The 20,165-nt window shown below is 46.3% G+C and overlaps 1 protein-coding gene across 4 annotated transcripts in view; it reads left to right on the forward strand.

Moving 5' to 3' along the window:
* The window catches only part of GLI3 (GLI family zinc finger 3), a 265,100-nt gene that overhangs the window by 195,060 nt on the left and 49,875 nt on the right, over positions 1-20,165 (forward strand). For all 4 annotated transcript variants that reach the window (XM_047694927.1, XM_047694928.1, XM_047694930.1 and 1 more), the window contains 3 exons: positions 3,244-3,457; positions 4,401-4,514; positions 6,320-6,460. In XM_047694927.1, coding sequence (XP_047550883.1) covers positions 3,244-3,457; positions 4,401-4,514; positions 6,320-6,460 — 469 coding nt within the window. The remainder of the gene's footprint in view (positions 1-3,243; positions 3,458-4,400; positions 4,515-6,319; positions 6,461-20,165) is intronic.

A 20,165-nucleotide genomic window follows, 5' to 3' on the forward strand; every position in this document is an offset into this window, starting at 1 on the left:
ACGGGTCGGCCGGCCTCTAGAAGCTGCGGGAGACTCCACAAAAATGCAATACTGGTTTCACGAGCCAGCGAGAGAGGAAGCATGTGTCCTTTTCAGCCTCTCAGTTGCAGCAGTAAATGGACACTGTAGTACGCTGAAAAGAGACTCGGTCGCTCAGGACTCCGTATCGAGGGCCTCCTGTGTGCTGGGCAGTGTGCCAGGCATCAGTGGGTTCACACCGTTGGGACTTCAGGGTCTAGAGGGAGACAGACTGTGACCTCAGAGAGCGCGGGTATGGCTGGGGAACAGAAGGGTCCAACAGGAGAACGTGATCGGACCTGCCGTGCAGGGGGGCTCCTTTGGATGGGGCAGGGTCTCAGAAGCCTCGCCGTCCCAGGAGGTGACACTTAGCCAAGACCCAGCTGATAGAAAGGATGTGACCATGCTCAGCTCGGGAAGGATGCGGGCAGTACCTGTGGCCCGGGGGACTCTCCTGCTTCCCCCCAACTAACACCCCCCATCCCCGCAGTGTGGGGCCCTGAGGTGGAGCTTGCTAAGGCCACTTACTGTCAGAGAGCAGGGGTGGTGGCTGATCCCCGACTCCGCACCTGTGGGAATGCCCCAGTCCTTCTTTCTGTCGTCACTGACATCTGCACGTGGTGCTGGGACGTTGCCCATCCTTGGCTTCTTCCTTCCAAACCCTCTGTCCTCCTCCACACTCTCCTGAGAACGTCCTTGCTGATGCTGTGACAGAGCCGAGAGCGACGTGTGTCATCGAGTCCTAAAGAGGCTCTGTGACCGGGAGGAGCAGGCAGCTTCCCACGGCATGGGCTCTGCGGGTGGGGACCCCACCTGTCACCGCAGGAGCCCGCCACCACCTGCCCTTCCCACGCGGCGGAGAGAGCCTTCCTGTGGCCAGCTGCCTACACTCTGGGAGGCTCCGCCAGTGCTCATCGTGTCCCCTGGAAGCTAAGACTGGACATGGATTTCGGAGAAGGTTTATTCCTGGCACCTGCTTTTTACCTGCAAGAAAACAGCCACAAGAGGGGGATGGGACGTTCCCAAAATGTGTCGAAAACTGTCCCTGCCTTTCCCGATGTCTGCTGAGGTCAGCCCGAGTGTACCTGAAGCAGGGCCTGCAGCACGAAACCCAGCATGGCTCTCCTTCCTTCTGACACCTTGAAAAGTAAAAATGGACCCATCCTGCCTGCCCAGGAACATCTATAAATCGCTCCTAGACACCACTGAGGGCATGTTCCGCCTTCTGAAATGTTTTCTTTAGTGGCCCCGAGCCTTAATCAGGTCCTGACTCTTTGAGCCCCCAAACGTTGCACCCTCCGGCATTAGAAGGGCCCCCTTCCACGCCTGCCCCATCGTGTGGCCTCAGGAAACTCCGCGAATGTGTCTGGAGGCTCCCGCAGACTGTCCCGTTGCACATATATGTGCAGTGGGGTCTTTGGGCTTTTGCCTGTTTTAATGAGTAGAATAAGGTAGTTGTACTTAGTCATATCCATTCACCAAAAGGAAAGGGGTGGGGTGTTAAATCATTGTGGGGTGTTTTTTTTTTTTTTTTTTTTTTTGATGAATGGCTTGTACACTGAAAAATAAATTGGACAAACTGGCATAGAGCTCAGTGAACATGAAATCAGCTATTAGAAGAAAGCTTGTGAACAAATTCTGGGGCAGATATGCATCTTTTGATTAATGCCCTATCAGTCATCCACGCAGCTACCTTAGCGGAGTCTTGCCGTAATCATTCACGGTTGCTTTCGGAAACAGGGGCAGAAACTATCGCACTGCAGAACCGGAATATTATTACTGATTTCTCCCTAACTTGCCATGAACAATGACTGTTTTCAGCACACTCCTGCTCGCCTTTATTATGGAGTGACAATGCGGAATGAAAGGAGAGTTCCTCCAAGCTGGGGGAAATTCTCTGAGGGTAATCTTAATGATATTCAGTGTTAAATGGGCGAGCTATTGTAACGCAAGTTTCTCTGTAGGAATAATAGTAATGTAATCCCATTGAAGCAGCCTTTCATGGATTGTCGTCAAATAGGCAAAATGTGGAGTCACGTTAATGAACAGAGTATATCTTCGGAATTATTACTTAAAGTTGTTGAAATGGTTTGAATTTTGGTATTGTAATTATTATATTCTCAGTTAATGCGCTTACCAACAGCAGTAATTAACCCACCAGATTGGAAATTTGCATGAATTCTACCTTTGACATTACGAGAAACTCCGATTCTTTCTGGGTATTACACAGCAGGACGGAGGAAATGCATATTTTTTATTTTTTTTCCCACTGATTATTTTTAAGAAGGAAACGTTTGTGAATGCAATTATAGTTTTTCAGGCATTTTTAAGCCATGGGCAGATTTCCTCGAGAACACTTCATTCTTTTAAGAGGATTTGATTCCTAAACCATGCCGGCACAAAGAACCATTTGGCACCGTGTACGCATCGAGAAATCTGTAGGTAATAGCGTGGCTTCCTCGCAACTCGCTGTAGGCTGGACGGGGTGAGGCATAATGGAGCGGTGACGGGCATTAGCATGTATAATGGGCTTGCGTAGACATTTAATGCCATTTAGCTGGGAGAGGGAGTCGAGCTCTCCCATTGGAATATTCCTCCACCGGAGCCCATTGATCACCGATTGGAGCCAGGAGAGGTTAATCCATCAGCTTCCGTAACCAGACGGCACTGATGGAAATTCTTTAGGTGGCATTCTGGATGAACCAAGCTTTCCATCTTTACAAACAAATGAGTGATATGACAAGCATGGTGTTCAAAACACATTTAACCAATTGATTTTCTTTCCTCTTGTAATAAGATCTGGAGACATATGAAAGCACGCAGCGTGAGCCGAGATTAAAGGGATTGCTCCGTGCACAGGGACGTACGGCGCTGAGAGCCAATAAAAGTACTATAAAGCATGTAGTCGCCCATTCTCTTTTTTATATAAAGTTTGTTATTGCAATAAATAGCTGTTATTGAGCCTTTTGTTCCCGTCGTGCCGAGCCTCATTTCAGGTCTGTGTGTCTGGGCACGGGCACACGTGTGTCTGCTCCCGCAGGCGTGTCTCTCTCGGAAGTGTGCACGATGTCCGTCAGTAACCGTTTTTGCCTTCTGGCCTGCACAGGCAGACCTGATGTCATTTGGGAGGGCAGCTCCGGGTGCAAAGACGCAGATGCGGTGTGCTGCCGGGATGTGTGCGTTCCGTGTGAATGAGCGCCGTCTGCTCTTTTTCTCCTCCTACAGCCCGGCCCTGAGCTTCACCTACCCTTCTGCTCCCGTGTCTCTCCACATGCATCAGCAGATCCTAAGCCGTCAGCAGAGCTTGGGCTCAGCCTTCGGACACAGCCCTCCTCTCATCCACCCTGCCCCGACGTTTCCAACGCAGAGGCCCATCCCTGGGATCCCCACGGTCCTGAACCCCGTCCAGGTCAGCTCGGGCCCATCGGAGTCCTCACAGGTGAGAGACACAGCCCAAGGAGCTGATCGTCGTCCTCTGGCAACTGCAGAGGAGGGCCCTGCCTACCCCAGGACAGGCGGCTGCCCCCGCATTCTCGTGGTCTTCCGAACCCAGGGCGGTAGGCTTCAGGTTTTGAGGAGTGCGGCATGTGTGTGCGGGCTTCCTGCCCCAGAGTCGTTTCTTCCCCTGTGGGACAGCGGGCTGCTGGATGAGGGTCTGCAACCCTGCTCAGGTCCATACGCCGCATGAGGGGGTCGCACTCGACTCCTTACAGGCACTTCGGATCCTGTGATAACTTCACGGGAAGAACCAAACCACTCCGTGCCCTCTGCTCTTACCTCCTCGATAATCCCACTGAAAGAGTCTGAATCCTCTAAGAACGTCGCCAGCTGTTTCTTTTGGTTTCCTGCCCACCTCTCGACTCTGTTCTTCTAAGCGCACGATTGGAGCTCATGAAAACCCAAACCCCCTGCTCCAGTCTTCTAGGATTTAAAAGCCACAGGGAATTAATTTATGTACTTTTAAGGTTTTATGTATTTATTTGACACACACAGAGCGAGAGAGAGAAAGCACAAGCAGAGGGGGAACGGCAGGCAGAGGGAGAGGGAGAAGCAGGCTCCCCGCTGGGCAAGGAGCCCAACGTGGGGCTCGATCCCACGACTCCAGGATCATGACCCAAGCTGAAAGCAGATGCTTCACCAAAGGAGTCCCCCAGGGGTCCCTGAAAGCCACAGGGAGTTTCTCCTCCCGAGGGGAAACCCTTATAGATATGTTTTCTGGCCTCAGACATGTTTCTTGGGCTCTGCTCTTGTGGGACTGGAGACTTACCAAGCGCTTGTTCCAATGCCACATCGGCCAGCTTGTCTACAGCATGTTTTAGCTTGGTTCCGCTCCTTGATCGAAACCTAATTACTGTCTCTGTCCCCGCAAATGTGACCCGCAGAACAAGCCGACCAGCGAGTCTGCGGTGAGTAGCACAGGGGACCTGATGCACAACAAGCGGTCCAAGATCAAGCCCGACGAAGACCTCCCCAGCCCGGGGCCGCGGGGCCAGCAGGTGAGCACTGGGGGGGCCCTGCTGCCAGCCTGTGGCTCCGTCCAGGCCAGGGTCTCTCAGAGCATGTCCATATCCTCTGTGTGCTGGGCCTTGGCCTTGACCCATGCGCTTGACAGGAGGCCAGTGATGCAGTCTGACTCCACCAGATTCTCTAACTCAGATTCTCAGGTCGGATAAACTGTAGCTTGTGGTATAAGCAGTTGGATTAATTTGTTACCAATCACTGACGGGACCAAGCTTCAGTCCCAAGCCCTGGTCTCGGGCCCCGAAATACCAGCTCCTGCCCCGAAATACCAGCTCCTGGCTATAAGCCCGAGCTGGGCGTGGTTGACGATGCTCCTTACACTGGCCGGGTTCTTTTTTGTTCCTATTTTGCCTTTACCCACTTGCCAGGAGGGCTTGGAGAACAGAGGGAGGGATCAAGGCACAACTTACCCAATTTAAGGCCTATTAGATTCTGGTCCTTGACACAGGACAAGTTTAGAAAGTCCAATCTGGGCTCTGCTATTAGGCATTTAGACCCTCTGAGCTTCTATTTTAAAATGTGTTTATTATGCCTAGAATACCTTCTCCTAAGGTCCCCGAGCCTGACACAGGAAGGAGGTCAGTGAATATTAATCCCTGGAAGTAGGGGCTGCACTGGAGTCTGGACATCCACAGAATTTGGACCTTTCTACATCCGGGCTGCTCTAGCCCCAAACTCAGACGACCTCCACCCACATTTCCTTTCGAGGGAGGAAAGCTTTGAGGATGGAGTGAATGGATGTCGTAGGTTCTGAAATCCGTCCTTCTCCTTGAATTTTGCCAGCCAACAACCTTGCTGGTTACATGTAAATGCTCATGGGCAGTTTTTGTCATGCTGCCCCACATGAGATCCCAAATTCTGGAAATTGTTTGCATTTTCTTTGCCGTGAAGCTGCTTCGGAGAATAGAAGAGACTCAGCTGCTAAGCTCAGATGCTGTGGGTCTAGGGCAACAACCCGTATCCTCGGAGATCAGAGCTTGAACCAGGAAGACAGGATCCCTCTGAAACCCAGAGAGTGTCTGTCACAGCTCCAGTGGCAGGGAAAGCAGGATTAGAATTACTAGTAAACCATTGCCCTGATTCCAAAATAGGAGAATCAACAAACTAACACACTAAAAAGAATCTAACCAAAAGAGGAAAAAGGCCAGTCTTTTGGGTAAAGACGGCATGACCTAATTTAATTGCCTCCCTTACGGGATGACGTTTCCATTTCTTTTTTTTTTTCCTCTAGCATTCGGGGGCAACGTTTGGGCCTCAACTTCTTATCATCATTACAGTTGGGACTGTTGTGTTTTGTTTTTTTTAAAGATCTTATTTATTTGACAGACAGAGATCACAAGTAGGCAGAGAGGCAGGCAGTGAGAGAGGGGGAAGCAGGCTCCCGGCTGAGCAGAGAGCCCGATGTGGGGGCTCGATCCCAGGACCCTGGGATCAAGACCTGAGCCGAAGGCCAATGCTTTAACCTCCTGAGCCACCCAGGAGCCCCAGGACTGTTGTTTTTAATCCCGCATTAACAACCTTGAAAAACATGCACACAAATGATTCCATATGTTTGACTTCTGTTCATAAAATGCAGCTGATAAACCTGGGCTCTATTTTATTTTTCCTGAAAAATTGCCTCAGGAAGAAAACCGGTGCAATCAGGGTTTCCTTTCTTTTCTTTTCTTTCTTTTTTTTTCCTTTCTCTTATCTGCCCTTCCACTGTGTCTCATCTTTTTTTCCCTCTCTCCTCCCCCCCCGCCCCTCCCCCTCTGCTTCCCCACCCCCAACACACCCCCAGGAACAGCCAGAAGGAACAACCTTGGTGAAGGAGGAAGGGGACAAAGACGAAAGCAAACAGGAGCCTGAAGTCATCTATGAGACCAACTGCCACTGGGAAGGCTGCACGCGGGAGTTTGACACCCAGGAGCAGCTGGTACACGTAAGTGGGGGGACGCAGGAAGTGGGCTTTACAACTATGTGACCTTTCCTGCGGGGTCAGCTGCCCTGACCCTGCGCTGAGTCAGGTTTCTTAGCTAGCAGCGTTGCAAACCGAAGAGGGCTTTATGACTTTCTGAGAATAAAGAAAACTCTGAGCCACGGTGCTTGACCTGTTCAGTCAGCTAAAGCTTAGTGTAAAATTCAATAAAGTCTTCAATAGAGAGCGTAATGACTCTGATCCTGTAAGCCAGAAAACACTATTTTGAGTTAGCGTCTTTGATGGTTATTGAGTAATAGTAAGCTGGACATGAATTATTATTAACCTTTTAACCAAGTTTGATTCTCCTCTCCTAGACCCAGCCACGGTAGAAAAAAGTGTAGAGGTGGGGAATTCCTTTTCTCGGTTCTGCCTGCTCCTTCCAAACCCCCAAGGTCCAAGGAACCTCCCACTATTTTATGCAGCAATTAGTAGGTAGATGCTTGGGGAAACCATTAGCGCAATGTCTTGACTGAAGGCCAACACTTGCGGGGCGAGTAGTTCCGTGGAAAAAGTGATGTGTGTTTTTTTTTTTTTAAAGATTTTATTTATTTATTTGACAGACAGAGATCACAGGTAGACAGAGAGGCAGGCAGAGAGAGAGAGGGAAGCAGGCTCCCTGCTGAGCAGAGAGCCCGATGTGGGACTTGATCCCAGGACCCTGAGATCATGACCTGAGCCGAAGGCAGTGGCTTAACCCACTGAGCCACCCAGGCGCCCTGATGTGTGTTTTAAAATGTGCTCAGTGGCATGTCTGCAGCATGGTCAGGCCCACATCCACACCTCATCTCACTATACCAGGTCCAGAAGTGTTGCCCCCATGGGTTTTATTTCCAATTATACAGTGCGCTCCGCACGCCCATGTGCACGTACCTTATGAGGCATATTTCCTTTGCCAATGCTCCATTTGATTTGGCACTCTCTTTCACGCCAGAGGAGTCTCCCTAGCCAATGGGACTGGGAGTAACTGAGATGGAAGGGGCTCTCGATCATCGAGATGGGACAGGCATAGGCTCACGCACTCCTGTGAACAAACACAGGGTCTCATCGAGGCATTATGGATGTTCTGCTACGTGTGGCCGGTTCTTCTGCTTTTACTGTGACGGAAGATCTGAGAGAGCAGCCTTGCTTGGGATGCCCTGCCACCCACCCCACACACGCACACTGCACACACTTGCCCCGTGCACTCTTCTTTTCTAGTAACTTCTAATTTTAGAGGATCCATATTTCTTGATAACCCTTTTCCACTGAAACACAAAAATTCTACAATTCTGGATACATCCCCCATCTTTCATCGACCACAGTGTCATCTACAACTTGGCTCCTCCTCTGGGATATGTCCACACATCACCATCACGGCAAAGTGTTAAATAGATGGTTTTGCCAGCATTCACAATCTGTTAGGTACAGAATGTTGCAAGACGTTAACATGACATCAGCAGGGTCTCCCCGCCACCCCCCATTTCTTTTTTAATCATGTCTCCTTGTAATTGTGTAGGAAGGATTATAGATTTCTCAGCACAGCAAGAAACCTGGAAAAGTCAAATGTTTTTAATTAAGGTATATTTCCAGATTTTTCCATGAACCTAATTCGATTCTTTCTTTCTCATTTGATGCGAGAGTTATTTTTAAGCCAAGCCTTACTTAATGGCCCTTTCTTCTTGCTGACTTTTAATGGAAACCACAGACACGGTCCTACCAAAGACAGAAAGAAAAAGTTCGGAATTTTTCTTTTAGGATAGACAGATATTCCCGAAGAGTGAACTGTGCCGAGAGTACCCTTAGTGATAGGAGGAGGGAACAACCACCTTCGTGAGGGGAATCGTCTGCATGGGAACTGCCGTCGTGAGCGAGACGTTACCAGAGCTGCTTGCTTTTGAAAATGTCCTCCTGAGAGGTGACACCGTCTTGTGGTGCCTTTTCTGAGGATAAGTCATTGTAGTTTCCAGGGAGGGCTGTAATTATAGTTCCCCGGGTGAGGGAGCTTATTCGGAGTCTGTATTTCAAAGGAATCTTGTTCCTCATTAGAGACCAGGTTTGAGGAAGCATTTTTAACCTTCCTGCTGCCTACTTAACGCGAAAGCTTTTAAGAGAGAGTGACTCTAGAAGGTGTATTGAATCTCAGTGGCGAGATGCCTCTGTTTTAGTAGAGAGATCTGAGCAGTTTTGAGGTAAATCTGCTTAAACTATCGACCTAAATGACCACCGTGGTGTGTGTCTTACCATAAAATATTAGAATGAATCCACATACGGTGGAAATTTTTGATTCCAAACCAGCTAGAAGGAATTCATGGCAGGATTAGGAGAAAATCCAAGGTATTACCCTCATGATATTAATTTTAGTCTGGGATAAATTATGTACATGAAGTGGGTTGAAGTTATACCTTGCAACAACCTCCATAAAAACACTCGTTCGTATCACTTGTTTTCCACCTTTTTGCTCGTTACCTGGAATGCAGAGATTCCAGATTTGTGCGTTTAAGTAGATTTTACTTGGCATGCATGACATTTAAGTCCCTTCCTCCTCATGGGCGTAGCTGGTGGCATCGGCAGTGGCTGGGAGAGCACGGACACTTCACTCTTTGTCGATCGAAAGACTAGCTCCACATCCACCTAATTATTTTCCATCCACGGGGAAAAAAAGTACCAGTGGCAAACCCCACTTTTTTTTTTTTTAGGACAGAGGGAAGTCTTAACTGTTTCCCTTCCCATGGTTGTCCTCGGAGAGGCGACATTTAGTGAATTAGTTGGATTTTCATGCTACATGCGACCAAGAGGCAAGGTGTTAAACCATTCTGAAGCTCTGCCTTATTTATAGCCATGACCCATTCTTTTTCCCCCTCTTCCAGTTAATAGAAAGATTCATGATTCTTCATGGTTGTCTATCTAGTGTCTGACAGGCCCGACCGCCTGCTAAAGCAAGTCACTATCTATAATTGATATCCTTCCGTGGAATAGGGTGCTGGCTGCGATTGAAGGGCTTTGCTGAAAGCTCTTAAATCCTGACAAGTTCTCCCCTTGTTCTGGTTCAGTCGCTGAGCCGCACGGTTGGAATTCCAGAGTCATTTGAACTTGGTGCAAAAGGGGGGGGACATATGTTTCACATTAGCAAATCACACAGTTGAAGAGGAGAATTAGGGACTCGGCGGGCTCTGCCCGCCAGGTAGTCTCATTTCCAGCGTAATGCGCTCCGTGTTCTCTTGAAAAGATTACCTTGTCCCATTACTGTCCCAACAGATGGGCTAAACATTGCCTTTCCCTTCTCTTCTCCTTTATTTCAAGCGCCTGTCCTCTGCCAGGTGCGTGTTTGTTCTGGGTTTGCTGTGGGGTCTTTATCACAGGGACGTTTAATTAATTTCTCTTCCCAGCAAGATAATTATAATTGGGCTTAGTTACTCTCAAGCTAGTATTAAATTTGTCATAAATTTACTTCTAGGCCCGGAAGCTAAGAAGATAGATCTACACTTTTGTTAACCAGGTTTTGGTTACACTCGGTCCCTTTCTTGGTGTCAGTTAAAATAGAATGGAACAAGAGAGTAAGAAGGGGATCCCGTACGAAAATAAGTTCAAAGTACCTTTGATTAAGACTGAACTGATTATTGATTTGTCAAGATGCAAACGCTTTCGCTTTCCTTGGCATCTGAAAGTATGTAGTCTGAGACCTCCAAATGAGGTGGAAAGTCCACATTTCTCCTTCAGCTCCAAATTATTATTATTATTATTTTTTTTTTTTTTTTTGCTGTTGTGCACGGAACATTTTGCTGTCTTTGCTGTTGTGCACGGTATGTTACAAAAGACACAAATCTTACATTTCAGTTTATTTCTGAAAGTAGCAGAATATTGGTTCTCAATGTGTTTCTGGTCTTGTGGCTTTTGTTTTTTTTTGTTTTTTTTTTTTTTGGGCATACAAAAAACTCAGCTTCCGTCTTCTGGGCTGACCTCTTGTGTGCAAGAGAGAGGCTTCCAAACCTTCCTGAGACCCATTTCCCGCTTGCATTCCCTCTGTCCCAGAACTCAGTCCCAGCTTCGGCTCTGGGAGGGTCGGACTCCTCTGAACAATGCACAGCAGGTGCCCAAGTTAGTCCATCCTAGGTTCTCTGAAACCTACAAGAAACCTGCATGTAACCTGCACGTGTTGTTTCTGAATGCTGTGATACGTCCCATTGAGTTTTCTGAGGGGCTTTTTCAGAAGAGGAGAAGGAATGGATATGAAGACCGTGCACCACCGTGTGGGTCACCAACACTTGGTGGCTGGTGGCGCTTGCAAACGTCACTGTTGGGACCCCGTATCCCCACCATCCCTAACATCCCCCTGTTTGCTGGATCACTGTACTCCTTGATCCTCTGTTACAGTGACTTAACCCTCTTTCTGTTTTAGAAGTAGCACATATAATATTCTTTCCTAAGGCCTGGAAATTGTCCAATTATGTTTTTTAACAGTCTGCAAAGAGCCCTAGGCAGGTGGGGGGTGGCGTCTCCTGCTAGCGAGGCCAAAAGGGCAGAGAACCTGAGTTGTGTTTATATTAGTCTCAACCTCAACTGGGTTGGCATTTCAGTCCCTGTGCTCCATTCGTATCTTTTAAGCCTGGTGTCAGAAATTCACTTTTTTGTAGCGTGATTAACCACCTACTTAGATTTTCAATGCTTTCATAGGCTGTAAATTTTGATCTCTAAAGCATGCTGGTGTTGCCTTTATCAGAAGAATACAGTTATAATCACCTTTGCTGCCGTTCAAAAACAAATTCTGGACGTAAGCAGCATGGAAACGAAAGGCTTTCTTTGTAATACCCTGGAGATTGAGATGTAAAGAAGGCACATCGAATCTGGGAAGAATTCGTGCATCCGTCGAAAATGCGGGGACGTTAAGATGAGTTGGAGACATTATTTTCATATTAATACCATGATCCTAAATTTGCATTTTAAATGTTTTCCATTTAATTTTGATCCCTTTGCTGAAGTTGCATTGTATATCCTTACCTAAAAGAAAATTGAGCGTAAGATGCGATAGGGGTCTCAGATATGAGGCAGAAATTAGTTTTGTGTGCACATAAAACGTAAAACGGATGAATGGAGATTTTGATCTTCTTTTCCCTACGTGGAGTTGCTAGTTAATTTCGTTACTCTAATTATTTGGAAATGTTGCATGTAAAATGCAGGCTAAGGAGCACAAACTTCAAAGCCGTCTTTTGACAATTGCGCTTCAAGGGTCACGTTCTTTTTAAAGTTAGGGACTGAATTGCACCTGCAGAAATGCTTTCTGTAGGGAAAGGAGAGAGCCTGAGTGGGGGGTGCGGAGGGCCCTGTGGGCTCCCAGGGCCAGTGGGATTCTGAGTGGCAGCGTCATCTCCGCCCTGACCCTTGGGATGACCTCCCTGGAAACATCTGACCCTCCAGAACGTTATTTTCTCACTTATCATACTGTGAAACAGCCGTGAAAATAAATGCCCTCCCCAACATCCAAGGCCAAACGGGGAGATCGCATGCAGAAGGCTTAATGAGAAACAGACAGAGGGTTGAGAAGAGCCCCTCAACTCTCTTTGTTTTATGTATTTGTTTTTGCAAGGTTGAGTCCGGGAGGGGAGGGGAGTGGCACTGATGGGTCTGTGGTTTCTGCCTGTGGGCTCTCAGGCTCATTTTATATTCATTGTTGCTGAACCTGCTCTTGACTGAGGCCAGCACGCCGTTCTTCCCTGTGTAGGTCTGATCGATGGGACTTGGCCAAGCCATTTCACCTCCTTGGAACTCAGTTTTAGCAAAAGCAAGTGAAAGATTTGAATTAGATAGTCCTCGGGATAGGGATGGCAAACAGGTTTCCTCTCAAGTGTCCATGTACTGGCTGGTGGGGTGCTGTGCTGAGCCTCCCCGCCACCACCTGTGCCACCCCCCACCTTGCAGCCAGGGACGGGGAGGGGCGGGCATGCAAGGTCCGTTATGGATGGCTGCCCCCAGGTGGGGTTTGGGGGAAGGCAGTCACGTAGTCACATGCCATCTTTCCCCTAACAATGCACCCTGTAGATTAAGTGCCCTCCAGAATAATCGTATTTAATACTTCAAGGAGGTGGCGTATTAATTACTTGAGTAATTATGGAATTATAAAAATTTCCCCTTTACTGAGGGTTCTTACCCCTTGAACAAAGAGTAAGAAATCAATATTTCGAGTGAGATGTCACTTTACAGGATAATGTGTTCGTTACTTTCTTAAACTTGTTCTGCCACGGGGTACCCCAGAAATGTTGCGTTGCATCTCCCCAGAATACTTCATTGGAATCATTAGCCTAGTAACTCTTTCTGCCACTTGGAGAGGATCTACCTCGGAACTGATTCTGAAGGCTGCTTTGGGTCAGATCTCCTGGAATGTTCTCAGCAGGCCCACTTATACAAGAAGGAATGACAGTCACTTCAGGTCGGGCTGCGTACCTCGTGGGGACACCCTTGCCTGTAGATCTTGTCAGCACAGTGTGTCTTCCTGTGCCTCGGGAGTATGACGAGCGGACAGCAGCAGATCAGACATTCACTCAGCCCCTCCCTGGAGACAGCCGGGAGCCGCCTTCGTGCTGCCCACTGCGCCAGGTTCGTGGTGGGCTCACTGCCAAGGCCAGCTTAGCCCTGACCCTCCCGGATGGGTCATTCTCAGGGGAAGGGGGAGACAAGGAAACATAAAAGCATAGAGTGAATGACATATGAGCCGGGCATAATGAAGCCGGAACTGTGTGGTTGAGATACTGAAGGTTTAGAAGAGGGGAGAAGTGCATGAGGAGTGTTGGGAAAGGCCTCTGGGAAATAGGTGGGAAGAGTTAAGGTCAAAGCAAAGCAGGGGGGTTGACTTTGGAGGCTTGAGGATGATAATGATGATGGTGATGATGGTGATCGTGACTTTGGAAGAATCAATAGCACCTGATCCCAGAGACTACTCGGGCTTGCCGCTGTTCTCCTGCGACAGCACAGTCCGTTCCGAAGCGGACAGACCTGGGTTCAGAGCCGGCTGCTCTCTACCCGAGACACGTCACATCCTTCTCTCTGAAATAAGGATAATAATAGTATTTACTTCCCCAAACAGCTGGGGGAGTTCGTTAAAAATTATACTCAAGAAAATGTTAGTGGTTCTTTGTCTAAAAGTGCGAAGACATTTGCCAGCTGCTAAATTAATGCACTTTGCCTCGAAGAACCTGATTTAGGTTCGTGTTCAGGCAATGTTGGCCTGTCACCATGAAATTAATAATTGCATAAAGATGTTAATAGGGCCCCTTGTCTGTGAACCCCTAAGGGAAAGGACTGGGGGGGGGGGTTTCTCCAGTTCTGTTCTTTATGCTCTGGCTCTCTCCTCATTCTCGCTTACGTAGTGTCGAGATTAAGAGCCTCACGCTGTCTGGTGCTCTCTTGTCTTGATGTCCTTCTGAAAGTTCTCCTTGGTGAGCACCCAAAACCCCCCTGGACCCACTGAGGCAGAGAATTCTGTGTCACGCTTGCCACCCTTTGTGTTGTTATCGGACAGTTAACAGCATTGCTGAACTCTGCCCGCTAGGTTCCCGGAGGGATCGGCCCCCATTGTAACAAGGAGAAATTTCTCCCGACATTGCCAAATGTCCTCTGGGGGGCAGAATTGCCCCCTGTTCTGTCCCAAATCTTTCCTTCCTCATGCAGTGTGGAAAACAGTAACAAACGTGTCCTTGGGATGAAAGATAAATTTTCTCCTTAAATGTGCTGTAGAATTTTCAAATTATAAGGAAAAGGTGAACTTGTTAGTCTCTAACAAAAGGGTATTTAATGTATATGGGTGCCTATGTGTGTGTGTGTGTGCGCGCGCGTGCGTGTGTGTGAATACGTGTGTACAACTTGGTAGAGCTTAATTTTAAAGTCACATTTGTTAGGTTAGGCACTCAATACCTCTCAGCAAGGACTATTCCCAGCCAAGTGCTTTGTCTTGGTGAAAAATTCCATCACTGCTTTTTTCTTTTTGCAGACCAAGGGAAGTCACTCAGACTTCCAGCTTCTGAGATCATGGCAGGCATGGAGATCAGGCTCCTGCTTTGACAGAAAACAGAACTCCAGAAACAGAAAGCAATTTTCTAATGCAAGGACTCTTGAAAACTCAGGGACGTTTAGGATTTCCTGGGATTAGCTAAATACTGCCATAGATTATTTTTTTTTTCATTTCTAGAACAATTAACGTTGGCAAGAGAGCTATAAGTGGCATATCCTTATAAGAGAGGCCAAGTCCTTAAATATAAGCCACCCCTTCCCCAGCCCAGCCAATTACCAGTAAAACTAGCATTAATCAGTGAATGAAGGGTAGGGAATATATCTTTGATTCCTACATCTTCCAAGAACTATTTCTGACTCTGAATAAGTCAGTCTGCAGCTTTGGTCCTCAGTTTCTCCTCTGTAAGGTGGAGAGGGTTTTTAATTTTTTAGTTTTATTTTTTATTTTTTTGGTAGGGATAGAATGAGATCATATATACATACATATATTCCTCTATAAGGAGTCCCAATGAGGAGACACAGTCCTAATCAACCTAATTAAAGGATAGATTAAGGAGACTTTTAGTCAAAAAATTTTAGAAGAATATAAAGGCTTTTCATGGAAATTTTTTAAAAGTATGTATGTCATAGATTCAGCTGCACGTGCTCACCTGTGTGGGCCAGTGGTTTTACCGGTACGACTCATCAGCACCACCTGGTGGCCAAGGCCCAAATTGCAGGCATAGTGTTAAAAGGAAAAAGCCTCCTTGTCAGACTTCCAGAGTTGGGGTCGGGGTTGGGGTCAGGGCCAGAGTCAGAGAAGGGAACAAGACCAGACACATACATCTTTTATGTCTGAGAGTAAGGGGAACATATGGGCAAGGCCATTGGGAGGACCAGACACATACAAGCAGAACAGCAGGAAAACCTGTAAAATAAATTTGCAGAAGTCACCAGAGAAAACTCTGGTGGTTTTGGACATGGTTTTGAAAAAAAACAGATCGATTTGAATAGAGAAAGACCATTGCAGGGAGGTGTCAGGGTTTTCATGTGGAAAAAAACAGCAGGAAGAAGTTAATGGAAACAGAAGTTATAGGAGAATTTTATCTATGATAGTAGCTAAATAAAAGGCTGGGATTTTTGGCACTCTGTGGGGTTAGAAATATAATTACAGGATGATTCATTCTGTGCTTTGGGGGCTGAAGAGTGGTCAGTAGTGACTGATGTGGAACCAAAGCTCCCGGAAGGCAGGGGGCCACAGGAAGTGAGATTAAAGCCCCGCATGATGGTTTCATGGGATCTACCTAGTGTGCTGGGAAACTGACTTCTGGTCCAGGTGGAGGGAGGAGAATCATGTGTTTCCAAGGCCAGGAAGGCATGAGCCTTGTGTGAGCCCTAGGAAGATCAGAGCTGAGCTGTGCAGAGCCCCAGCAGCGTCCCAGCAATGTCCCGAATGGGGCAGGGCCAGAAGTGAGACTCTGCAGTAGAAATTATGTTCGGTTAGATCTTAAAACTTGGGAGGACGGTTTGGAGATGTTTGACACTGACCATTTTTGCAGCTGGTGTGGATGTCATGGATGCCCTTCGGAGAGCAGTCAGCAGCTTCCGGGCGGCCAGCTGAGCACCTGGAGGGTGGTTTTGCCTGTGGAACCCTGTATCTTGTGTGCATGGCCCCAGGCTCATTCCCTAAGGGCCCCAAGACTCTGCTGTCTCTATAAAACCGACCGGTCAAGGTCATTGGAGAATGATCTCTGATGACTTACAGAAGATGTCGGCCACAGTGTTACTCACGTTTTTAGGGCCCACTTAGTCACAGTTTTATTGCAATTATTAACATTTGTCTTTTTTCCTTGTTTTGGTTTTTGGTGTGCCTCCTAGTCTGAGGTTCCGAAAATGTCTTCCTAATCATTAGGACAACAAAGTTGCCATCATCTGTCAGTTTCCCCTCTCCCAGCCCGGATGGCGCTGGGGAGGGCCCTGCTTTAGGTGCCTGGCCCAATTCTGTCTCACCTTTTCTCTCCACGTCACCTTCTTACACCGTGTGTTTCTTGGGATGTTCGCCTTGGAGGTTCAGCCGAGCGCTGTTTGCAGGACAGGCAGGAGAGCCCCGGTCCAGGAGGCGCAGGTCTCCCCAGGGGCTTTTCTAGGAGGTGGTGGAAGTTCTCACACCTTCCTCTCCTCCTGTCCTGCTGCGGTGAGTGATGGCGCAGCTCCTGGGACAAGATAAAGCAGTCCTACAGCGAACACAACCCAACCCTCACTGTACTCTCCTTATGTTCCGTGGAGATAAACTTTGCTGGAGTCTCGGTACTGAGCCATTTGGCTTCTGGCAGGAGCTTTAATTGCTAAAATGCAGATTTTTTTTTTTTTTTCTTGATCAAGAGGGGATTATTCTTGTTATCAGTCTAGAGCATCTTATTTTGAGATGAAAAGCCTTTACGGAATTAGAGATGCCAACGTTTGTACAAAGCTTTTTGGCGATTGACAACTCAAAGGGAAAGTATGATTTATTAGCCTATAATGGCCAACCCTGAGCGATGGTCGAGGTCCCACTGATTTGTGAAATTGCTTAATGCGAACTGCCTTTTTACGCCACTCGAGCCCCAGGTTACCCAAATAAATGTAGAGTCGACGCTGTGTGATATGTAATGGGGGAGCGGAAAAGAAAAGGGGCCAGAGGAGAAAGGTGGCTTCTAAAATCCATCTTGGAGATGCCTTTTACAGTAGTTTGGCTGATAAGCCGGTGGAGGAAAGATTAATAACAAGGCTTGGCGCTATCAGTACCTGCCTGTCGATTCTCTGTAACAGGGCTGTCTGTTCAGCATGGAAATTATTGATTAAATAAAAATTGCTATTAGATTGTGATGTGATCCATAATCACAAACAATGGTAGACATTCCTCTTTTAGATCCTCAGGAGTGTATCACGTTGTTTCTGTTTTATCCCTCGCCGTAATTTATATTACGCTGACACTTGAGCTCCTGAGGTTTCTTCTTTGTGTTAGGAGGCAGGAAAGCTCCAGCCAGAGGGAGAATGAAAGGGCGGCCAGTGGTCCTGGTTAGGGGTCCCGCTGGTTTCCTCACTGAGCTACAGCCCGGTTTATGTTTGTTGGTTGGTTTTTCAACTTAAAAACAAAAAACATAAAACCAAAACTGTGGTGGAATGCACATAACATGAAATTTACCTTTTGATCAATTTCTTTTTTTTCCCCCAGCTTTATTGAGATATAACTGATGAATGAAATTGTTTATTTTCTAAGCATGCAAAGTGATGACTTGGTAGAACACGAAGTTAATGATTAACACCAAGTTCATTAACATATCCATTACCTCACAGTTATCTTTTCTCAGGTATGTGGCAAGGACTCTTCAGATCTATTCTTTTGGCAAATTTCAAGTACGCAATCCAGTATTCTTAACTGTGGTCACTGTGCTATACACAGATCCTCCAAACTGATTCATCTTATCAATGAAAGTTTGTACCCTTTCAATAGCATCTCCTCATTTCCCCCCGCCCCAGCCCCTGGCAACCACCATTCTAGTTTCTGTTTCCATGAGTTTGACTTTTCTTTTCCTATTCTTGGATTTCACTTACTGTATTTGCCCTCTTTTGTCTAATTTCACTTAGCATGATCCCTTCATGGTCTCCTCATGTTGTCACAAACACGGAGCTGGCCCTTGAACAACACAGATTTGAACTTCACAGGTGCACTGATATTTGGATTTTTTCAATAAATACTGTGACTGTATTTTCTCTTCCTTATGATATTCCTAACATTTTCTTTCCTCTAGCTTACTTTCATATAAGAATCAGTATATAATATATATAACATACAAAATATATGTTAATGGACTGTTTACGTTATTGGTGAGGCTTCTGGTCAATAGTGAGCTGTTGGTAGTTAAGTTTTGGGGAGTCAGAGGTTACACATGGACCTTCAAGTATGCTGGGTGTCAGGACTCTTAACTACTGTGTTGCTCAAGGATCAGTTAATTACACACACCATGTTTTCCTTATCCACTTGTCTGTTGTCAGACCCCAGGTTGCTTCCATGTCTTGACTATTATGAATAATATTGTAATGATCACGGAAATGCAGATACATCCTCAAGATACTGGTTTCATTCCCTTCAGATGTGTACACTGAGGAAGGGTTGCTGGATCCAATGGGAGTTCTGTCTCTAATGTGAGGAACCTCCATACTGTTTTCCATAGTGACTGAACCAATTTACATTCCCACCAACAGGGCACAAGGGTTCCCTTTTTTCCATATTTTTGCCAACATGTGTTATCTCTTGTCTTCTTTGTAAGAGATCCTAACAGGTGTGAGATGGTATCCCATTTGTGGCTTGGATTTGCGTCACCCAGAGAATAGTGATGTGAAGCCCCTTGTTATGGACCTGCTGACCATTTGTATGCCTTCTTTGAAAAAATGTCTGTTTAGATCCTCTGGCTACTTTTCAATAATTGCGTTATTTGTTTTTGTTTTTTTTTTCCCCAGTTGAGTTATATGAGTTCCTTATTTATTTTGGATATTAACCCCTTATCAGATATGTGGTTTGCAAATATTTTCTCCCATTCATAGTCTGCCTTTTCATCTTGCTGATTATTTTTCTTTTGCTGTGTGAGAGAGGCTTTTAGATTGATGAGTCCCGCGTGTTTATTTTTGCTTTTGTTGCCTGTGCTTTTGGTGTCAACTCCAAAACAATCATTGCCAAGGTCAATGTCAAGGAGCCTTTTCTGTATGTTTACCTTGAGGAGTTTTATGGTTTCAGGTCTTTGATCCATGTTGAGTTAATTTTTTCTATTTTTATGTAAAAGGCCGCTGGAATGTGGATAGGGAGTATATTGAATCTGCAGATCACTTTGGATACTGTGGATGTTGTAGCAATACTGAGTCTTCCAATCCAAGAACATGGACTGTCTCTCCTTTATTCATACCTTCTTTAATTTATTTCATTAATATCCTGTCATTTTCAGTGTACATGTCTTTAGTCTCCTTGGTTAAATTTATTCCTAGAAATTTCATTATTTCTGCTGCTGTTGTAAGTGGGATTTCTTTCTTGATATCTTTTTCAGATAGTTCATTGGTCATGTATAGAAACACAACAGATTTGTGCACGTTGATTTTGTCTTCTGAAACGTTACAGAATTCATGTATTTATTCTCAGTTTTTTGGTGTGGTGTCTTTAGTGTTTTCTATACTTAAGATCATGTAATCTGCAAACAGAGACGGTTGTACTGCTTTCAATTGGATGTCTTTCATTCCTTTTTCTTGCCTAATTGCTGTGGCTCAGACTTCCAGTACTATAGGAATAGAAGTGGTGAGACCAGGCATACTCATGTTGACGATTTTAATGGTCATTAAATTAATCACCATTTAGAACATTCACAGTTTGTGCAACCATCACCACGATGTATTTCCTTGACATTTTCATGACTCCGAAAGGAAGCTGAACCCACTAAAAATGGTCACTTTCCTTCCTTTCTCCTCCACAGCCCATGAAAACCACTCAGCTGCTTTCTGTCTCTTTGGACTGCTTGTCTATTCTGAACATTTCATAGAATTAGAATCCAAAATATATGACGTTCTGTTTCTGGCTATTTTCAGGATTCATCCGTGTTGTAGCATGTGTCAGTGCCTCATTCCTTTTTTATGGCTGAATAGTGTTCCATCTATGACTCTGCTACACTGGGTTTGTCCTTGCATC

Source organism: Lutra lutra, chromosome 11, assembly GCF_902655055.1.
Source record: "Lutra lutra chromosome 11, mLutLut1.2, whole genome shotgun sequence".
Classification (NCBI taxonomy): Eukaryota; Metazoa; Chordata; class Mammalia; order Carnivora; family Mustelidae; genus Lutra; species Lutra lutra.